The sequence below is a fragment of the Daphnia pulicaria genome, chromosome 6, assembly GCF_021234035.1.
Source record: "Daphnia pulicaria isolate SC F1-1A chromosome 6, SC_F0-13Bv2, whole genome shotgun sequence".
In the NCBI taxonomy this organism is placed as follows: domain Eukaryota; kingdom Metazoa; phylum Arthropoda; class Branchiopoda; order Diplostraca; family Daphniidae; genus Daphnia; species Daphnia pulicaria.
This window is the reverse complement of record NC_060918.1, coordinates 9,945,882-9,963,554: the sequence shown is the minus strand read 5'-3', so window position 1 is coordinate 9,963,554 and position 17,673 is coordinate 9,945,882. Positions and strand designations below refer to the sequence as shown.

The window sequence follows — 17,673 nt, the reverse complement described above, 5'->3', positions numbered from 1 at the left end:
TGTGTGAGTCTTCTTCCCTTTTTTGTCCTAGACTCAATAGTCCTGTCCGATGTATACACACATACAGGCACATGTTGTGTTGTTCCTATATACATATACAAACCCCCTGTGTGTGTGTCTGTGAGTGTGTGTTTACAGCCTTGAGCTTTCGCTTTTCAACCGCAGTGTAAACATTTGAACTCGGAACGTGTGAAAAAGCCGGCCCACGGTTCACATTTCCAAAGGGGGGAGGGAGAAAAAATGAGGGTCATACTCAGATCAGATTATGGCGAAACTAGTTCAATGTCCGATGAGAAATATGTACTTGAAAGTGTATTACTATCGCCACTGGCATTTCCTTATAATATAAAAACACAGCAATGTGCCAGATTCTGGCGAAACCATCAGGTCAGCCCAGAGCAAGCAAGACTCGACAAAAATTCCAGTTGGGAAAATTGAAAAAAGAGGGGAAAAAAGTCACAACTAAAACAAAAAGAAATAATGGAGAGAAAAATTATAAAGGAGAAATCAGGGGAGATGAAGGCTATCCACAGTCCAATGTATTACAGGAGGGATGAGCGCGCTGTATATTCACTGCGAAGAAGTCTTTTTCTGCTTCCGCTTCGACGAAGTCTTTTTGGACTTTTTCTTCTTCTTCTTGGGCTCGCGACTCGAGTCGGAAGAATCACTGCTGGAAGAAACGTGACGCTTCTTACGATTCTTCTTCTTGCGCTTACCACCTCCTCCACCGCCCGATTCAGATGAGCTGCTTTCCGAGTCTGAAGTGCTGCTGGAACTACTGCTGCTAGTACTGCTCGACCAGGAACGCTTCCGCTTCTTGATCTTTTCAGATTTCTCCTTGTCTTTGTCTACGAGTCAGAATGTAAATTTATTCAAAATAGAAACGACGTGAGGACAGCCAAAAAAGGGCAAAAAAAAAGAAAAGGCGATTGTACCGATTTGCTTGTCATCGTTTTTGCTCGATTTCGTTTTGTCGCCGTGGCGAACGTCAGTGTTGGAAGGCTTCATTTCATCCTTCTTTTCTTTGTCTTCTTTGCTCTTCTTTTCTTCCTTTTCTTTACGTTTGTGTTTCTTATCCTTGTCCTTCTCTTTAGCTCGACTTCGTTTGTCTTTGTCACGTTTATCTTCTTTGCGATCCTTCTGAATAAAACAAACATCGGACACGTTCCCATTATTTCTCAAAGCTGTGAATCAAATCTGTTTGCACTAAATGAATTACCTTGTCTTTGGCGGGACTAGAACGTTTTTCCTTGTCCTTTTTACCACCGTCCTTCTTTTCTTTCGATTTATCAACTTTGGTGTCCTTGGTGTCGTCCGACTTGTCGTGATTCCTAGCAGGTGGTTGTTCCGGCTCAATTTTGTCACCCAACCTGTCGCGCACCGATTTCTTCTTCTCGTCAACGTCAAGGAGTTTCAAATCGACAAGGGCGGGATTGAATTTCGGTACCACTACCGGGGCGGCGGCGGCGGCGACTCTTAGATTCAATAAGGAATCAGGAGACACTCTTGCGTTTCCGCTGTCGTCCATTTCAATTTCTCCGATCTTTTCTGGGACTGAATCCAGCAAGACTCGACGTTCGGGTCGCAATTTAATTTCGATCACTTTAGGCTTGATAGCACTAATAGCCCGACGAAAGATGGCATTATCTGGCCGTTTGACTTGACCAGAGTCTCCACCAATAGCGCCAACGTCAGTCACGTTCTTCACGGAGTCAATTCCTTCATCTTCTTCCGAATCTTCCTCCCAGCGCGAGTGCGGAAGTGGCAGAACTTTGGTTTCTTTCACTTTATCGTCCCTCTCTCTTTCCCTGCTTCTATCCTTTTTCACTGTTTTAGAACTGTCGGGATCTTCTTCTGTAGGTGGGATGTCGTCCACGAGTGATTCGAGGCTTTTGTCAGTGGTTATGATAAGAACATCTTCTAAGGCGGCTTCTTCCTCTGGAACTGTCGGAATTCGAAAGTCATCGCTCTCTCGATGATTTGCATGCTCCAATTTCGCTCTGTCGACTCCTGTTGTGGCAGAATCGTCCATCACTCCGCTACGATCGCCTGTCAAATACAAAATAGGAAACTGTCAATAAAACTACCAAACTGATGACACCAATTTTTTTGAAGGCAAAACAAATTTACCAGGAATTGATGGCTGGTCCAATTGGTTTTGCGTTCGTACAGCTTCAGCTTCGCGGTCTTCGCTGTCGGCGCTCTTCTTTTTGTCGTGTTTGCTTTTTTTCTTGTCCTTCTTTTCTTTCTCCTTGTCTTTCTCCTTTTCTTTTTCCTTCTTCTTCTTGCGTTTCTTGTCCTTCTTCTTGTCCTCTTCATCCTTTTCTTTCTTTTCCTTTTTCTTCTCCTTTTCACGATCTCTTTCTTTTTCCTTCTCCTTGGATTTCTCCTTGGTAGTCGTACTGGACTTGCTGCTGACCGAACTGGGAGATCCCGCTCGATCACGATCCCGTTCTCGCGAAATGGCTTCCGTTCGTCGACTGGTATCTTTAGTATCCCGGACTTCGTGTCGAGATCTGCCTTTTTCCCGTTCACGATCTCTCTCTCTGTCTCGTTCCCGTTCTCGCTCCCTCTCCCTCTCACGGTCACGATCACGTTCTCTTTCCTTGTCTCGATCTCCTCGCTCCCGATCCCTTTCGCGTTCCCGCTCTCGGCCATCCTTCATATGGCCGTGATCTCTTTCACGTTCGCGCTCTTTGATTCTTTCTCTGGGCTTTTCTGGGCCTTTTTCGGGCTGATCTGGACGACGTGGTTTAGTGTAAATAAGAGGAGCGTCTGATTCAAATTCTCCAGGTGGAGGTGGCGGAGGTGAACGGCGAGTTCGGTCTGCTTCGGGGTTGTAGTATTCACGCTCGTAGTCAGTCCGTCGTTCTTCTCGATATCCACGACCTCTTCCCAGGTCGAGTGAGAGCAGAGAAGGAGGAGCACCTACGATTCCCATCGGTCCTCTTGGTCCCATGTATCCAGGAGGGTAGGGTCCACGTGGTCCCATTCCTCTAGGCATGCCGATTCCAAAGTGTGGTCCTCGTGGTACATAACCACCCATGGGGCCACCTCTGCCGATCGGGCCCATTGGACCTGGAGGACCGCCGTATCCTCTCATTGGTAGGCCTTGTGGACCCATAGGTGGATAACCGTATGGTGGGTAATAATTTGCCGATGCAGCATTAGGAAACTCTTCACGATACTCTCGAGGGTATCTTTAATGGAAAGAAAGACAAATTTGAAACACTTGATTGAATTATAGGAAGAAAAATTATTATTATTATTTTTTTTTTTTTACCTTCCAGGGGATCCATGTGACGGTGACCGATCGTAAAACCCATGACGTCCGCTCCGAGGACTAGGAGATCTCCCACCCGATGGAGACCGCGATCGCGATCTACCTCTGCGAGCACGTACTGCTGGACTTCTTCTCCGTCGGCTGGGAGAATGAGATCGAGAACGTCTAAACCATTCACAACCAACACGAGATTAGTCAACGTCTTTTTCTACGTACGTGTACCGTGACAAACAAGAAAGGCAAAAAGGAAACAGGAGTCAAGTGTCGAAATGTAAAAAAAAAAATTGAAATAAATCGGCACACGATAAGGAAATCAAAGAAAATGTCTCCTTCAGGGATGACAAAATGTAAGTGTAACCAAAACATAACGCAAGGATTTTCAAAATAGAAAAGAACGATAATTGCCTTCGGGGAGGAGATCCACTGCGCGATCGACTCCGCTGCCTAGGTGATTTAGATCGACGTGTTCTAGACCGAGAGCGACTCCTTGACCGCGAAATTGATCTTCGCTTTTTTCGTGCTCTGTCACGTTCTTCTTTCTCCTTCAAGAGTTTCTCAAAGGCAGCCAAGGGGTCTTCGATCACACTGAAATTCATTATTCAATGGCACATTTTAAGTGCGATTCAAACAAAAGGAATTGAACTATTATAAATACCCTTGCTGTAAAATCGGGTGGCTGGCCAGTTGACTGGCTGCACTAGAAGCATGATTGCCGTAGCCTGGAGGCATTCCCATGCCATTAGGAGGAAACGGCGGAGCACTATGACGCAAACAAGGAAAATTTGCTTTAAGAATTGCTTGTTAAATTCAAAAGTCACTCTACTATGTTCATTTTACCCTGGGTAACCCATTGGAGGTAGTCCTCTTGGTCCTCCTGGAGGCATCATTGGTCTAGCACCAGGAGGGGGGATCGATGGACCCTGAAATCTAGGCGGTGGCATGGATCGAGGGAATCCCGGAGGTGGTATGTGAGTGGGAGGTTGGGCAGTCATGAGTGGCTGAATCGGAACAGAATTCTGCGGCGGTATTGTCTGCGAAACCGGAGCAGTCTGTATTGGAGTGGGTGTAGGCAACAAAGGGGCTGACTGTGAAGAATGAGGAATACGCTGCATCGCCATCAGCCCTTGTTGAATTAGGGCAATCTGTTGTATATTCTGCGAGCCTGTAACGATATTTACAATGCCTTAGAGAAACAATCTCTTCTGGAACTACATTATAGATCATACCAAGCAAGAGTGGATTTCCTTGTAATAAAGCTTGTTGAAGTGCAATCAATGGAGCTTTCTGAGCTAAAATAGACAAATTGTTGACTGCCGGTGGGGTACTTTTCGAAGGTGCGGTAGGTGACTGTTTAACCACATCAGCCTGGGTACCCTCAGCACTAGCAGTCGGAGTTGCAGGAGGCTTTTCATCGACCGTAGGCGTAGGGACTCTAACTTCTTCGAGGCTTTCTCCGCCCGGTGGAGGTGGTTCACTCGGTTCTTCATTAAACTCTTCTTCAGCCACCGGAGAAGTTGCAATTTCTTCCTTGAATTCTTCATCCTTTTGAAATAAAGAATGATAACATCATACCATCGACGCAATCACAAATATACTTTCAATTTTACCTCTAAAATCAGTTCGGGTTCTTCTTTCTCGTCCTCAATATCTTCTTTGACTTCAGGAACAACAACAGGTTCCACAACAGCAGCAGGGGCGACAACGGGAGCAGCTTTCGTATATCCCGTTTCGCTTCGAAAATTGGTGACAGCCGTACGTAAAAACCGATTTGGTATCAGTGTGTCAGGCGAAACAGCTTTCGTGTGGCACTGAGGACATTCCTGCTCCTCTGAATCGAGAAGTAGGGCTCGTATGCCTTCGAGGAATCATAGAAAACCGTTAAAACCGAATAAAAATGTTGTTAAAAATAAACTGATAAAACTTACAGTCATCACAGAAGGAATCTCCACAGCAGGGAATAAGTACTGCGTCAGACAATAGATCTTTGCACAGAGAACACAGTAATTCAGATGGAATGACAGGTTTTACCACCTCGGGTGTCGGCGATTCAGCCTGAAAAGGCGGTCGTTCTTTCTTGATCTCTCGATATGCCTCACTAATAAGAAAAGCATTTTTGGTGTGTTACACTTATTGAACTTCAAATTAGCTAAAGAAACTTACTGGTCAATTGCAGGGACAGCAAAATGCCCCGATGGAGTCATCATCGCTCCAGGAACCTCTGGACCTTCAACAGGTACCATGAAACTTCTTGGAATTCCGGTACTCTTCTTAATGTCCATTGTCTAAAATCGTGAACAAATAAATTTCGTTAATATGATGTTACAATTTGACTTCGAGAAATGAGTCTTACCAAGTTCAAGGGGCATTGTTTGATCCAATGACCAGGCATACCGCATTTGAAACAACAATAGTTACCAGGAACGGGTCCTACTTGACCTTGACCACGAATTTTCATATATCTGATAAAAAATAATATAAATAATAATTTCGACGCAAGATCGTTGAAATATTTACTTAGATGGATCGTAGTCCTGAGTACTTTGTGTCATCATGGCCTTGATTTTGTCCTCTTCGGAAGCCTCACTTCGAGACAGGTCAGTAGCCTTTCAAAATATTAGAAAAAAAAAGAACAGACGTGAGGTTACATACAGAATGAACTGGCGGGACAAAGGTATCAATACCTGGGCAAGATTATCAAGCGCGGAACCGGCAGAATCCGCATTGATGTTCGCCATGGCAACTGTGACTTCATTTTCATTTCTGGTCCCGGGGGGAGCCTAAAATTTTCGATTATAACTCATATTTCTAGGAATGTTCTCAATGAAACTGTCTATTGACAAATTGAAATGCGACAATAGGAGGGCAGAAGGAGGAAGATCAAGTGTCGTGCCAAATATTGATGTATCGCTCAACCATCAGACATTTGGCTTCCGGCAAAGTGGACCATTCATGTATTTGAAAACTAGTTCCAGCTAGTGAATTAATTACTTGTCGAGCAAAAATTAGCACTGAACTTCCGATTTTCGACTTTCAAACGAATCAATAGAGAAAATAGAAAGTGTGCATGAATCACATACACCGCAGGGGTTCGAATCCCATGATGGAAAAATAGCGGAAAGGTGGACAGGGCACATTGATGGTTTAAGGTTATAACTCCGTGCGTGACACAAGCTTTAACATCCGTTTTGAAACAAAAATTATATCACCAACGAATGAATTAAATTTATCACAGCCATGAAAACCCTATCACTAACAAAAAGCTGCAACATTTAAAAGTTCTAAGAAAACAATTTTTCATCAATCTTTAAATTCAACACAAAAACTTCTTGAAATGTTATGAGAATATCACAGTAGCCGGCGTCAGCAGTCCCAAGTCCTTTTTTGTAAGAAATGTGAAGTTTGAATTACCAAGACTTTCAAAACTACTCATAAAAATTTTATGATTCTTTGCAAAAACTAGCTTTGAATGTGAGTGACTTTAATTTAAATTGGTTTAATTGGGGTTCTTTTTAAAAAGAGTTACTAATCCACTGAGAAGGGAGGAAGACTTCAGGTACATACACCCTTTGATGACGACGAATTCGACGACGATGTTGTTCCGATCAATGAAGGTTCGCCTCTATCCCTGTAATGAGTAAAACAATTTTTAAATAACATAACCAACAAACTCCTAAAATCATTACATTTCAACAAACAAAAGTTATGCTTGGGCATACTCACTCCAATTCAGTGCGATACAAAATGTTAAAATGAACAACAAAACTTACCAGAATTTTTTGTTGGTGGCACCAGCTACAGGGACTCGTGCCACAATTAATGAAGTATTTTTGGCAATCAATGCAGATTCATCTGTGTAAACTACAATAACAATATGTCAAATGAGTTATTCAATAAAGTTTTGTGTACTACATCTTACCTTCATTTGTCTGCGCATTTGTTATCATGAGGTCAAAGTCTGTAGCCTTGCCCAGTTTTTTCTGGTGGACAATTGCCTTTTTCAAGTCAGAAACTGAGATGTGAAGGCCATCGAATGTAATCGTGTCATAGTCGATCGCCGATTTAAACTTGTAATGAATAGACATTTTCCCGGTACAGTTTGCTCACTGTGAAAAAACATAAACCAATCTCGATTACATTATAAACTATACACATATCACGACAGCAAACCATACAGAACTAATCAGCCATCAGAGATTAAACGTGGATTTGCTGCATGAACTTGAAATTGTAAACTAAAAATTTACTCACCATATTCCTGGAGAAAAACGTAAGCGTCGACAACCGGGTATTCATTAGTGGGTCGGCTCGGCAACTCGGCATCAATCGTAGTTTCTTTTTAGTCTCGCGAGGAATCACCAACGCCACCTAACGGTTAGTGGCAAAAACAAATAAAATGACCGATAGATGGAATATGTCACAAAATTTGTTTACCAAGTTTGCTTTATGTAACGTAAAATTGTTCTCATTAATCACAAGGAAAATTTGTGGACGTCATTCGGTTGCTGGTGAGGGTGTGGTTTGGGGGCTATGGCAACAAGAATCATGAATCAAAACAAAAAATTAGGAAATTGCGGAATTCTTTCAGTGACATTCCTGATTCGAAAACGATAGTGTGTGTTGAATTACAACCTTATTTTGCGCCTTATTTCGGGAGTATTTGCCAGTATGCAGTTTTATTGCATTTTGTTTTTCGTTGCAGTTACACTGCCAAAAAGTGTCTTCACCTTTTGTCCAAGTTTAGTCCGTCAGACTAGTAGGTCGGATATTTGCTCAAAATATGGGTCATACATTAGTGGATCAGTTACTTCTGCTGATGGCTGCTTCACTGTTATTGCTGACAGTAATTGTACAACTGGATTACTACAATGGAATGATTCAACCACTCCATATGGAAGAGACATTGGTCTTCATTTAAATGCATTTGATGCTTATGATAGGAATGGAAGTTTCCCAAGATTTGCATTGAACATCACCATTTCTGATCCACTATTTAAGACCATGTGGTTTATGCTTGAAGATTTTATCAAACCTCAGAATGCCAAGTGTTTTACTTTAATCAGAAACATTGTTAAACCAGGGTGTGATGATGTCATGGGGAACTATGATTGTTATGTCAGAGATTCTGCAAGTTCTCTCATGACAAGTGATTCATACACAACCATCAAGTTTCTAATGAATGGAGAAAAATTGCAATACAAATTTAGGAATTTGTATGGTAAGCTGCTTATCAATTATTGGCCTGTGTGTGATTATTAAATCCATATTTTTTTAGGTAGGGATATGAGTAACAGAATAATATTTTTCTATACTCACACCTCTATTGAAAATCAGCTTGTTATTACTTTCCAAGCTCTAGATGGTATAGATAAATACATGATAAAATTATGTTTTAAAGGGCAAAACAAATGTTCTCATACTTTCAAAGTGGATCTGTCAATAGATTCTACTTATTCTGAAAGGTTAGTAGAATTATGAGAAATCGCTTGATCTTAGTTAAATTTTTTCAACCGAAAAATAATTTTTTTCTCGTTAGATACGCTGATTTGATTACTTATAAACTATCTCAAGCGACATTAAAGAAAGGAAAGTATGAACTGTATATTGAATGCCAACGCTTACCAAATAGCACATCGTCTAATGTTAACTGCTGCAATCAAAGCAGAGTTCTTGAAATCGATATTGATCATCAGTTCGACATGGTTGATGTAGCCATATTAATAGGTTTAATTCTTATAATTGGATTCTTCACCTTTGCCATCGCAGTATTATATCTTCGACGAAGAGTACTCGAGCCAAGTATGGCATTTGTTTTTCTTTAACTGTATTAAAGTTTACTAATTCTATTTCTTTTTGCAGTTCCGAGTGATTTCCAAATGCTGCTCGTTTTTGATGCAGTAAGTGTTCAACATACCGATTACGTGAAGGCAACGCGAATATTCCTTCGTAAGCTTCTAGACATTGAAGTAATTGTAGATGTCGTTGATATGAACATTACGGAGCACACATCTCCATATCAGTGGAATATCGCGGCTATCGAACAAGCTGACTGTGTCGCTATTGTGATTCCCCCGAAAATACTGCCTTGCGAACGTCGAGGTTCGCCTTATCACAAAACCTACCAGTTATGTTTAAACGTCCTAGAATCCCATTTAGACAATGTACTTAAGAACAACCAAGCTCCATCTTCCGATAAAATTTTTGCTTTAGTTCTCCCTTTCTCGGATATCGAGCTAATACCAAAATTTCTTAAGTTTATGGCCCGTTTCCAAATACCCCTTGACTATTGTTTCTTGCGCCAACACATCCAATCAATCCGGAGCCCACGTCGAATACGTTTGCCTCGATGGCTTCTTTTTAATCAAACTACCACCAAAAAGTTATTTTCCACGGTTGTCGACAACATACAGACGTCTCAGGATGAAATTGCTCTTTTACCCGACATCGAATACAGCAACAGTCTGACCGTTGGCGATGGCCAGGACGATCTTTTACCTGAAGAGATGTCAGCTATCCATCACAGAACTGAGGAAATGGACGCAATTTTTGGAACTTGTGTTAAAAGTATTAGAACTTTACCATCCGTGATGAGCTCAGCCAATTGTTAAATCAAATTATCTTTCCAAATTGTGTAATTATTTGTGTAAATATATATTATATACGGCAAGGCCTTAACATTTTTTAATGGGTCAACTTTTTCAAATAGCTTATACGCCATCTGACGACTGACGACAAAAGCGTTAATAATCACTATAAAACGAAGGCAGACGATTTTTTCTACAGTGATACTGAAATTGGTATTTGATAGGTCTAACTTTAAAGTAAAAAACAAATTGAAAAGTCAAAATGACAAATAGTGAAGATGAAAAAAGCTATTCTCTTGTAAATTTTTTTGTTTTCGATACAAGTCGCAATTTTCCAGAAGATGAGGTTTGGAAATAGAAATCAAAACAAGTTATTTGGACACTAATGTTTACTTTTGGTAGGAATACAAAAGTATTGTTTATTATTATCCAAAGGACACTTCTAAAGATTCCCAAATGAAAGAAATCGGAAGGACAGCAGCAATTTTAAAATTCAGCCAGTCTGTTCAAACTGTCTTTTTAATTGCATACAATGTTTAAGCTAATAATTCTGTTTTCCTTCAGAACCTTTGGAACTTCTGGTAGCTGTCATTCATTGCATACAAGAAAAACAAGGCAGTACTTCAATGAACCAGAACCTGGGTTTTGCATGGCCATGGTAATAAACTTAAAAAAAAAAAATACAATACAATCTAACAAAGTAATATTGTATCAGACTGTGAAACTGCCAACTGTACCTATTGATAATGATATAGAGACCCATGACAAGGTTTTCAACTCTCTACTAGTCCACTCTTACCACATGTTTCGCCTTTTCATGGGTACTATGACTTCAGCTTTGAAGGTTTCAGACCAACCTGAAGAAGAATTAGAGCAATTAAAACTGAGAGCAGCATATTTTTACTCAAAGGTTTCTTCTTTTACATTAAATCAAGAATTACATCTTGGTGGTATTTAATTAAAACATTAATACAGCATTTACAGATGATGCCTTTAGAAGATGCTGATCTTGCAGATGCATTCCTTGGAATTCAATTCCTACCTATGGATAAACTGTCTTTTTTGAAAGTCAGAAGTCTGGTTAGTCATGTTGAACAGACCTTTCCCTGTATTACTTCAACAACTGTGCTTTATCAAGATCAAATTGTTTGGTTAGTTCATCAACAATAATTGTTTTTTTTGTTTTTTTATCTCTCTTAACTAAAAAATTTAAACCATATATCAGGACTGGACTTTGTCAAGATGATGTCCAGCTTATTTACAACTACCTCACCACAAAACTATTCCCTGCGTCAATAACTCTTAATACTGAAACGAGGTACTTAAAAAATACTTAAAAAATCGAAACCTTAAATGAACACAATCAAAAACTGGATTTCTTTTTCAGATTCTTGACAGGGCCTGCAGATGTACACGGTCTCTCTTCGGAAATGCGCATTCCTCATGTTTTCCTAAATCATAGTCAAACCGTCCCGGATGAATGCCAGCTGATAGTTTACCGAGTCGCAGGAGTGACTATGTGTCTGTTTATATCAGCATCCATTGAACTGGACCATGAATTCTTTGTATCACTCGATTTAACTCTTGGGCCGAGGATAGTTGCCCTCTCTGCAGATGTAGCCGAACAAGCGCTTGTGCGCAAAACCGCTTCATCGCTTAATATGGGCACAGATTCAATTCGTTTTCTCTATTTCAACCAATGGAATATGGCATTTAAATCTACACTGCATCAAAGCATACCTGGCCATCGTAGAGTTTTGCAGTGTCAACCATCCGCAAATAATGATGTCATTAAGGTAACAACTATAATGCAATAGGTAATAAAGCATGGTTAAATTTTGACCATATATTTTTCTTTAGACGTGTGCCGATTTGTGTGAAGATTTTTCTAGTTTTGGAGATGGTGAGATTGTTGTCAAAACCAAAAGCGACGCATGGGTTTTAGGAAAGTTATCTAACAAACGGCATCTTTACGTAGTGGTTACACGAAAAAACGCCGAACTAGTTGATATTTGTGGTAATATAATTAAAATTTGTCCATAAGTAATTTAATATAACTTAATGTCGACTCCTTTCAGATGAAGTTCGGCGGCTAAGGAATATATTGTTCAAAGACATTCTATTACTGGAGTAACAACTTTGTCATACAATTACTTCCTTTGGTTAAAAGGTCATGATGTATTAATCTATGCATTGTGATCAAATGTTTACTTTTCTTGTTAATGCTTGTAAATAAACTACTACAGAAGTGCAAAATCATTTGAATCTTTTTATCTATCAATTTACAGAACATTTCAAATGTATTTCTTTTTCCTCTACACTTCTCATAATCTATATGCTTGTTACTGTTTTTCATTCATACACTTCTTCCTTATCTCCAATATACCTTATGATATCTGCTGGTCTCAACAATTTCTCTGCATCACCATCTGGGATTTCAAAGCCTAAAACCATTTTGTAGAATTTAATCAAACACATTCTACTGAATTCTGTATGACTAAAACATTATGGTTTTCTTCTTACCAAACTCATCTTCCATGGCCATTATAACTTCTACATGGTCTAATGAATCAAGCCCCAAGTCATTCATAAAGTGGGATTCCACTGTCAACTAAATGTGGAAAATTCTCTTAGATCAATGTGAAAGTTTACATAAAACATTTTGTATACCTTTGTAACATCAATTTTGTCGTAAAGTTTCAAAACAAGCAATACCCTGTCTCGGATAATAGTCAGGGACAAGGGAGGTTTATCACTGAACCTCCTTTTGGTGTTAATGGCGACCTATGAATTTCCAAATCAAAACAGAACGATCAGTTTCTTCCGCTGAATTATCTGATTACTTGTAAACACACAAATGGATCAAGAATAAAGATTGATTCTTTCCAAATATATTAAGCATGTGGGGTATGTGAAGCCTGAACAAAATGTTTAGCATACCTTGTTCACAAAGAGACTAGGAGCTTGATGGGAGGTAACAGAATAATTGGCGATTTGTTTTTGCAGACCTAAAACTAATGGCTGAGGCCATGATTTTTGGCCAATTCTCACACCGGCATTTAAAGCAGATCGCAAAGACCTCACGAACAGCGCCATTTTACTCAGTTATAAAATCTAGTAAGAAAACTAGCAATGAGCAGGAGGAGGCAGACAATTTCAGGCCCGTTATCGACTGCTTCATCGACGAGCGAACTGTCGCTTTGGCGCTAGTTACTGCGCATCCTTTTTTGTTCAAGCCTTACCAGTGGCCTTACAGGCATATTGGACAAAACCTAACGATAATAAGCGCTTCACATGATTCTCATTTCTCACTCAGTAAGTTCATAAAGCAATAATAATATAACAAAGAGAAGAGAGCCAGACGCGTAATGATACGAAAGACATGAAATTCAAATAATTCATTTGATCACGTTTTAATTGATAATTCATGGAGAAAGTCAGAAAACCGAGTATGTCATTATACATCATACTGCCGTGCAAGTGAACACGATAACCAGGAACAAAAGGGTTTTGAAGATCACGTGTCAAGTTGCCTTCTTTTAGTGTTTTTCTTGTCCGTCGCCAAGACGACCGACTCTATAGTAGCGGCTAATCAGACTAGGTCTATTATGGTCTAACGGTCTAACCCTACCAACATCAGTTGCGCAAAGAGGAAGAATATCTTTTGGTACACAGATCAGGGCCACCCTACGACGTTGTTGCTACACAACCCACACAAAATGAACACAACGAAACACGACACGTTATTGTAAACGAAGGAGATTGGGGGATGTCGCCTTATGACGACTTTCGACATCTTTACTTAAAACAGAAAGTATGAGAACGGCTGTGCTCCAGTTACCCTGTTCCATTCGGTGCTGGTAGTCGCTGTTTTCGTTACCCGTATGGTAGTTAGTCACAGGTCAATAGTTTCAATACGATCAAGTTTGGTGTGACCCGGATCACGCACCTCTCTCAACAAAAAGAGCAAGAACCAAGATCGATATCCTCAATCGTCTCGGCGCGCTTCACTCTACAAGTTTCATTGTTTCAACTCAATTCCCACGTCTTCCATTCGTTATTCACGTAAATTGTAAATCAATTAAGCAAACACTCTTGTGACTGTGGGGTCACCACCGCTAGAATATTTCAAAATATTCTAGCACAAGTGATCAGACTAACTTTTGCGTCTCCAATCGACCTATCCAATTAAACCCACTAAGGCACCGATCGATCGATTCTTTCAGATCAGCTTTCCATCTGCACGCACCAAATCTACGTGACACAAAACAACAATCTTGGGAAGGATGTCCGTTACTGTGCCTTTGGTCACTTTCGATCCGTCAGACGAGAACCGCGGAGGTAAACAGAGGACGAAGATGGGGGAAGAAAAGTCTAATTACAACGAAAATGACGCTGTTCACTTGGCCAGTTTCACTCAGGTACCGGTTTATTGCTATATTTCTCCATACGTATACTGTAAATTGAAATTTTCTGATTTGAAGCGGAGGGGGCGATGGATACACCGATTCCGGCGCACTCGTCAAATGATGTCAGACGTTCATCCAGGCCCAGACGCAGGTTTTCTGGAACGTTACGCCACTGGAGATCATCAAGAGGAAGGCCGAAGTGATGTTGGTTGGAATGCTTTCCTGTGTCGGCAACACTGTCACGGCCAATTAGTGGTGGATACTACTCAAAAAGGCCATTACAGAGTGAGTAAACAGGAGGGGGGGAGGTCTACAATCAATGGCAGATTTACATTATATTGTGGTTTCTGTTTTTAAAAAGTGGCTGGGCATTGTGAGCATTGCCATCATGTACAACTACATTTTCATCGTGGGTCGAGCAGTATTTTGGGACATGCAGAACATGTGTCCAATTGTTTGGCTGGTTCTCGACTATCTTTGCGACGTGATCTACATGCTCGACATGATTGTTCACGCCCACGAAGGTGTGTTTTACCATTTAACACTAAACAAAGCGATGATTAAATAATCAATATTATTATTCAGGATATTTGGAGCAAGGTCTGATGGTGACGGAACCACAGAAATTGCGGAGTCACTATTGGCAAAACTGGGATTCCAAAATGGACGTGAGTTTCAATTGTGGACATAATAGTTGTTGTGCATCTAACGCAGCTGCATTGTAACTCGACAGGTTTTGAGTTTACTGCCAACAGATTTGCTCTACCTAGTTTGGGGTAGCCCGACAGAGTGCACCCATGTTCCGTGTGGCGTCATTGTTCGAATGAACCGACTTCTCCGCTTGTCCAGAATGATGGCATTTTTTGACAAAACAGAAAATCAGACTAATTTCCCAAACGCTTTCAGAATAGCAAAGGTTCATTCTACAAGTTAAAAATCAAAACCTTTATTCTAAAATTATTTACGTTGTCGCACAGGTTATGATCTATCTACTTGTAATCATCCACTGGAACGGTTGTATCTATTTCGCAATCAGCAACGCAATTGGTTTTGGATCCGACGGATGGGTGGTCACGCTGGTCGAAAACGGCACCAACCTGTCACTAACCTATCAATACATTTTCACGTTTTATTGGTCGACGCTGACGTTGACGACGATCGGTGAAACGCCACCACCCGAGATAGAAGTTGAATTTGTCTTTGTGATTGTCGAGTACATGATTGGCATCCTCATTTTCGCCACCATCGTCGGTAACATCGGCTCAATGATTACAAACATGAACGCTTCGCGGACCGAGTTCCAAACAAGGATGGATGCTGTTAAACAATACATGGTTTTCCGCAAAGTCTCCAAGGAGTTGGAAGAACGAGTCATCCAGTGGTTCGATTACATGTGGAGCAACAAACAGTCGCTGGATGAAGGAAGCGTCATGGACACACTTCCCGATAAACTCAAAGCTGAGATCGCCATCCATGTCCATCTGGATACGTTAAAACAAGTTAAAATCTTCCAAGATTGTGAACCAGGTTTGCTGGCAGAACTCGTTCTTAAACTTCAGGTTAAAATGATAAAGATTATTCTCGTAAGGACATCAATGTTAAAAATGATTTCTTTATCAAATTTTAGCTGCAAGTCTTTAGTCCTGGAGATTATATTTGCCGGAAGGGCGACGTGGGTAAAGAAATGTACATCGTCAAGAGAGGAAAGTTGAGTGTCTGTTCTGACGACGGCAAAACGGTTTTTGTGACACTGGGAGCTGGGAGCGTCTTTGGCGAAGTGAGTATCCTCAACATTGCCGGAAACAAAACGGGAAACAGAAGGACAGCCAACGTCCGTAGCGTCGGCTACTCCGATCTGTTTTGTTTGTCTAAAAGCGACCTGTGGAACGCTCTGCAAGAATATCCGGAAGGTCGAAAAACTTTGCTGGAACGAGGCCGTCAGCTATTGCTCAAAGATGGACTGTTGGACGAGGAAGTCAACAGACGACATCAGGATGAAAGTGACTCGGCTAAAGATAGAATAGAAAAACTTGGTACGTAAACTTGGGTCCGAAAACTTTGAAGCTTTAATCAGTTATAATGTTTGAATTTTCTACGATGCAGAAATGGCGCTGGACACGCTACAAACGCGTTTCGCTCGTCTTCTAGCCGAATACACAAGTAGTCAACAGACGATGAAACAGCGTCTGAGTCGAGTCGAACAACATCAGCCTTCCATTCGCGGCGAAGACGGAACTCTGGAAAATGTCACGGCCGCCGTTATTACTTCGACGCCCAATTCCAAAAGAAAGAGTAGCAATTTACTGGACGTTCCATCGAGGTAATTGCACACATATGACGTCAAATACTAAGTTTAACACAAATGGCAATTAACCCTAAGAACGAATTAATAAATTAGCTGAAGTATTCCTATTGAATATTAGCCCTAAGGAGAATAGAAACAAGTCGGGTAACATTTTCATTAACAAAAATTTAATGAATGACGTCACCACATAGGAAATATTCGACGTCACGGCCCGATGATGCCACCGGCGACGACGTCGATTGCGTGACAGCAGCAGCTCCATTCACAGAAAACGGATTCGACGCGGACCGGGGGGCGGAATCTTCAGTTTCAAAATGCCGTCAGATTGAAAACGCTGACGATAACCAATGAAAATCGGGGCGAAGAACAACCTTCCCTTTAAAGACAACAGACACATAAAGTTTGTTCAGTCAACGCTCCAACTCGGAAAACCGCCGAAAAACAGTTATATTCCTCCGCGCACGTGACGTGTATTCCAAGAGTGTTTTGAATTCAGTCGCGAGCTTTTTCCATTCTGCTTTTTTGATCTATTTTTATCACAAGAGTAAAGAGAGAATTCAACCCCTCTAGTAACGTCTACAGCATCGCTGATCCGTATTAGATTTAGTATCCGTTTTATTTTCCCCCCCGATCTGAATGGGTCTTCCAGCCTTCGAAAAAACGTCATTGGGTTTCTCTTTTGATTGCATTCCTTTTGCTAGTCAATTAGTTCTAGTTCTTCATATTTCTGGCACAGAAATAGATACGCTCCTCCTCTTCCAGATAAAAGATGGCCAACAAGGGACCGAAGGCATATCGAAAGACAACACAAAAAAATGATAATAATAAAGATTCGTGAAAAATATAGACCGTGTGGGAGGACGTCTAAATAGCCGCATAAGTCTCAAGTATAACACATTTTACCGCCTACCCGAACTCAAAGGCTCGTCCCGTTTCGGTATGCACACGAGCAATCGTATACGTCGGCTTGATGGTGGAAATCCCTATTGGACACAGTCAGTCACATGCAAACTAGCCCCACAGCAGTTTGCTTCTGTTGTGCTTTCATCTCGTCGCTTCTTCTCACGTTGGAGTCTGAGAGAAGAAGGCCCCCCC

At 41.0% G+C, this 17,673-nt stretch overlaps 5 protein-coding genes across 7 annotated transcripts; 3 read left to right on the top strand and 2 right to left on the bottom strand.

Annotated features, from left to right (window-relative positions):
• Positions 1-297: 297 nt before the first annotated feature.
• On the bottom strand, positions 298-7,637 carry LOC124343121 (E3 ubiquitin-protein ligase RBBP6-like). Of its 2 annotated transcripts, none has more exons than XM_046796245.1 (19): positions 7,532-7,637; positions 7,200-7,386; positions 7,051-7,141; positions 6,845-6,908; positions 5,965-6,060; positions 5,798-5,886; positions 5,634-5,742; positions 5,444-5,565; positions 5,209-5,378; positions 4,891-5,138; positions 4,510-4,825; positions 4,121-4,445; positions 3,939-4,043; positions 3,689-3,868; positions 3,284-3,448; positions 2,131-3,200; positions 1,220-2,049; positions 936-1,140; positions 298-848 (listed from the first exon to the last, which is right to left on the bottom strand). In XM_046796245.1, the coding sequence occupies exons 2-19, from the start codon at positions 7,363-7,365 to the stop codon at positions 571-573; spliced, it is 4,629 nt and encodes a 1,542-aa protein (XP_046652201.1). In that variant the 5' UTR covers positions 7,366-7,386; positions 7,532-7,637; the 3' UTR covers positions 298-570. The 2 variants fall into 2 exon arrangements, with proteins under 2 accessions (XP_046652201.1, XP_046652202.1); XM_046796246.1 differs by having other exon boundaries at positions 7,456-7,536.
• A 99-nt stretch (positions 7,638-7,736) lies between these two features.
• Positions 7,737-9,958, top strand: LOC124343211. Its single transcript, XM_046796450.1, has 4 exons — positions 7,737-8,498; positions 8,556-8,742; positions 8,817-9,079; positions 9,140-9,958. The coding sequence occupies exons 1-4, from the start codon at positions 7,949-7,951 to the stop codon at positions 9,886-9,888; spliced, it is 1,749 nt and encodes a 582-aa protein (XP_046652406.1). The 5' UTR covers positions 7,737-7,948; the 3' UTR covers positions 9,889-9,958.
• A 73-nt stretch (positions 9,959-10,031) lies between these two features.
• On the top strand, positions 10,032-12,123 carry LOC124343250 (vacuolar fusion protein CCZ1 homolog). Its single transcript, XM_046796513.1, has 9 exons — positions 10,032-10,210; positions 10,267-10,364; positions 10,429-10,522; positions 10,580-10,774; positions 10,840-11,015; positions 11,090-11,182; positions 11,252-11,660; positions 11,725-11,881; positions 11,943-12,123. The coding sequence occupies exons 1-9, from the start codon at positions 10,127-10,129 to the stop codon at positions 11,996-11,998; spliced, it is 1,362 nt and encodes a 453-aa protein (XP_046652469.1). The 5' UTR covers positions 10,032-10,126; the 3' UTR covers positions 11,999-12,123.
• Positions 12,124-12,145: 22 nt separating this feature from the next.
• On the bottom strand, positions 12,146-13,008 carry LOC124343359 (acyl carrier protein, mitochondrial-like). The gene is made up of 4 exons (XM_046796693.1): positions 12,805-13,008; positions 12,535-12,648; positions 12,388-12,475; positions 12,146-12,308 (listed from the first exon to the last, which is right to left on the bottom strand). The coding sequence occupies exons 1-4, from the start codon at positions 12,958-12,960 to the stop codon at positions 12,217-12,219; spliced, it is 450 nt and encodes a 149-aa protein (XP_046652649.1). The 5' UTR covers positions 12,961-13,008; the 3' UTR covers positions 12,146-12,216.
• Positions 13,009-13,693: 685 nt separating this feature from the next.
• LOC124343178 (cyclic nucleotide-gated cation channel subunit A-like) lies at positions 13,694-17,589 on the top strand. 2 transcript variants are annotated; one of them, XM_046796395.1, is made up of 10 exons: positions 13,694-13,929; positions 14,091-14,285; positions 14,349-14,558; positions 14,635-14,797; positions 14,859-14,941; positions 15,007-15,189; positions 15,251-15,832; positions 15,901-16,306; positions 16,377-16,593; positions 16,770-17,589. In XM_046796395.1, the coding sequence occupies exons 2-10, from the start codon at positions 14,151-14,153 to the stop codon at positions 16,927-16,929; spliced, it is 2,139 nt and encodes a 712-aa protein (XP_046652351.1). In that variant the 5' UTR covers positions 13,694-13,929; positions 14,091-14,150; the 3' UTR covers positions 16,930-17,589. The 2 variants fall into 2 exon arrangements, with proteins under 2 accessions (XP_046652351.1, XP_046652350.1); XM_046796394.1 differs by having other exon boundaries at positions 13,694-13,936.
• The last annotated feature ends 84 nt before the right edge of the window (positions 17,590-17,673 follow it).